The sequence below is a fragment of the Otolemur garnettii genome, unplaced genomic scaffold, assembly GCF_000181295.1.
Source record: "Otolemur garnettii isolate 467f Iridium unplaced genomic scaffold, OtoGar3 scaffold00274, whole genome shotgun sequence".
Taxonomy (NCBI): domain Eukaryota; kingdom Metazoa; phylum Chordata; class Mammalia; order Primates; family Galagidae; genus Otolemur; species Otolemur garnettii.
Window position 1 is genome coordinate 1,000,850 of NW_003852669.1, and position 3,706 is coordinate 1,004,555.

Here is a 3,706-nt window from a genome sequence, read left to right on the forward strand (position 1 = left end):
TTTTTTTTTTTTTGAAGGAATGAGGATTTATTTTGCACTTGTCAAGGTATCTAATGCTGTGTGCATTCTCTGATGATGAGCCCCATGCTTCCATAGATAAGTTCTTTATTGAACTTACCAGAGAAACACAGTGGACTTTGCCAGATCACTTGTTTTTTCCAGCATCTTAAAGTCACTGTTTTACAGTTCTCTTACTTACCCTTTTCTCTTCCCAGCCCTAGAAGTTTGGTGTAAGATAAATCACAAAGTTTGCACATGGATTTAAAATGTTCTTGGGAGGGCATTACTTTCTGCAAGTTGCAGTAAATCCAGGGATGAGCAAAAAAAAAAAAAAGTAAAATATTTGTATACAATATTGGAGCAGTGTGGAGAATTTCCCTGAAGACTTGGGAGTTGTAAACAATAAATCAGTGGTCCCCAACTGAGGACAACTTTGTCCCTTATCTGTCATACTGGGAATCATCAGACTGGGGGATGCTACTGGTATCTGGTGTATAGAGGCCAAGCAGGCTTACAGTCATGCCACAATACACAGGACCCCCCCCACAGTGAATAATTATCCATTCTGAAATGCCAAAGTGCACCAACATTGAGAATCAGAAGTCTTAGAATAATAAAAACTTTTCATAAACATTTCTCAAAGCATTTTATATATGGTGTACTTAAGTCTGTATAAAAATGCAGATATATATTTTATTATGCAATGTAAAATACTAAGAATGTTTAGTCAGTATTTGTGTACACACATATGCAAAAGATTGAATCAAAGAAATATTCTTTGGTAAACTGGTTGACGAAATCTATTTTTCTAGTGCAAAGTCTTCATATTCTTCTTTTTGTTTACTGGGAAATAGATTATAATTAAATGTTTAAAGATATCAATATTCATTAATTAGACTATAATTTCTTAGAGACAGCACATGACTTATTCTTCACTCAGAAAACCTCTTTATACCATGTTTCTGAAAGCTACAATTGAAAAATCAATTTGCAAACATGACTGAACCTATCTGTTATCCCCAGAATATGCCAGGATCAAAAGACTATAGCTGCTGGACAACACAGAATACAGAATGCTTTATTAACTTTTAATTTAAAACTTGAATTTTTTTTAAATTTGCTTCATTATGGAGCCAGGTGACTTTCTAGATGCTGTACATAATTTGCCTGATTGGTAAATAGTGGAGCGTATCTATTCAACTAATTCATAATTTGACTTACAATAGTCTCCCCTTATCTACAGAGTGGGGGTTGTTCCAGGATTCCCCATGGAACTCTGACACTGTTGTTAGCACTGAACTCTAAACATGTCTTTTCCTCTACATACCCACTTTGAATAATTAATTATAAACTAGGCACAATAAGATATTAATAATAACTAATAACATAACCAAACAATTATACAAATATACACACTTTAATAAAAGTTACATGGATGGGGGTCTCTCTCTTGCACTTTCTTTTTCTCTCAAAGTATCTTATTGTACTTTCCCAGGGGTGAGAGAAGCTGTAGAAAGCAAAGCCACAGACAAGTGGCAACAACTGTAATTTTGTAAAGAGAAAGCTTTCTATAATGAGATTTAGTCATCACATATTTCCACCCATCCCGCAAAGCAAGAAGAATTAGTCCCAATGCTCCTGGTTATCAGGGCAGCAAGGCCCCTTTTTTCTTTCCCTGTGTCCAGCTCTCTAGCCCAGGTAAACAGCTATCTGGAGCCGGGCACTACCCATTGCTCACTCTTGCCAGCAACTGTGCTTCGAGGCTAACTGCTCTCCCTTCTGGACATCCACCTCATGAAGCAAACTCCTACTAGCAGCAGTTCCTTCGGAAACGTTATAGCCTTTCTTAATTCAAAGTTTTTAAAATGTACTAATATTCTTCATAACTCTGTCCTCCTCCACTTACAACTTTCCATCTTCCAACCTGGATTTTTCTATTTCTCCTGAGAAGAGCTGTAGTTTCTAGACATTCATCTCCTAGCTATGGCTTTCTCACAGGACCAGTGCTGAGTCACCATGTAAATTTTATATATGGGGGCTGTCTGGGAAGTATCCAGAGGTGGACTATACTAAATGGAGACATACAGGGCTGGATACTTTCCAGACACTTTCTGGACAGTCCTCACATATACAGGTATAGGGACAAATTAAATAGCTAATGCATCTTCAAATATGTTTCTAACTCTGATCCCCTTGGGCTTCCAATCCTCAAATATGATATTTTTGAAGAGCATGGCAGTGTGTATATTCAGCCAATGAATATCAGTATAGGTAAGAGGGAGTATTTTCCCCTACAGGGCGTGGTTCACCAGGAAATGCAATCAAGTTCAGGACAGGAGAAAAATAAAGACAGAAACTCTGTTGAGTAACCAAGTGGACATTTTAAAACATATACATTTTTGGTTTGGGCAAAAAATAAAAGCAGATAGAACCAGAAAAAGATGTAGTTTCCAAACATAAGAACTTGCCAGGGAGAGAAGAAGAGCAGAAAAGAGCACAATTATAGCATCCCATGAGGATTCCAGGACCCTCCCAAGAAGCAAAATTCACTTCTAGCGAGCAATGTTACTAAATTCAGACTTACTCTTAATTCAAAATCAATGAATTCTCTTTCACAATAAATTAATCATGATAATAACATCTTATATGGCTTTAAAAAATTAATTAAATACTCTCAGTTATATAGAACACAGTGAGGCTAACTCTAAATCAGTACCTACCCTAAAGAGTTTCCTTGGTTTAAGGAAAAACCTATGTACACTCAGCCAACTGGTCCTTTTCAGAGTTTTAGGGGTAGAGTAAAATCTAAGCATTATTATGAAGACTTTTCCAAATAATCTGAAAAGGAAATTGAATGCTTTCTTTTCTCTACATCCCTCTCCATTAAGTCAAAAAGAACTTTGAACATTAATTTAAGGAACCCCAGATGAGGAAAAATCATTCACCATTAGGAGGCGCTGAACTCGCTAAATGCAGGTTCTTGTTCATTACGTTCTGCTTACAGCGCCCCCTGTGGGAGAAAAATGATAGGTCTCTCCCGCCCATAGGCTGCACCCTGTTTCTGGTTAATGTAAAAATGAAATAGAACAGCTCTGGAACCCAGAGGGGAGGCCCGAGAGCACTGCTAAACCGAGGTGCTTGTGTCCATTAAGCATACTTTAAATACGTTTATTGATTAATTTGGGCGAATCCTGTAAACCCATAGCAACGAATCTTTTCTGGAAAAACAAATCTTTTGGTTAGCAAAGGCATGGAGAGTAAGACAAGCTGGACTATGGAAAACAAAGGATGAAATCCGCTGTGTACACGCAGCCCAGAAACCCCAACGCGCGGGCCAGGGGACCGCTAGGAGCGTCAGCTCCGGCGGCCCCTGGTCCCCGCCCAGACCCGGGACAGAAGGAGAGGTTGCGGGGAAGGACAGAGACACGGGAGGCGCGCTCGGTACCCGGAAGGCGGCTGCCTCTCGCTCGCGACTCCGCGGCCAGGTCGGGGGCAAGGTGGCGCCGGAGCCCGCACGGCCCCCGCCGCCGCAGCAGCACAGCAGCCCGAGCAGCCACCGCAGCGCCCGCAGCTCCATCCCGCGCCCGCTCCGCCGCCGGCCCCGGCCCCGGCCCCGCCCGTTTTCTCTTTCGGTTCCTCGGCTCCTCCCCCTCCACGGACTTGAGGGGCGGAAGGAGCTCGCTGGGGTGAACGATCCTGGCGACTG

The 3,706-nt window shown here is 41.3% G+C and overlaps 1 protein-coding gene across 2 annotated transcripts in view; it reads right to left on the reverse strand.

The window, feature by feature from the left end:
• Window positions 1-3,643, reverse strand: part of CTSO (cathepsin O) — a 26,454-nt gene extending 22,811 nt beyond the window's left edge. For both annotated transcript variants that reach the window (XR_002771310.1, XM_003803009.3), the window contains exon 1: window positions 3,446-3,643. Coding sequence is in view for 1 of the 2 variants with exons in the window: in XM_003803009.3 (XP_003803057.1) it covers window positions 3,446-3,577 (132 nt within the window). In the remaining variant the exon portion in view is untranslated. The remainder of the gene's footprint in view (window positions 1-3,445) is intronic.
• Between the last annotated feature and the right edge of the window lie 63 nt (window positions 3,644-3,706).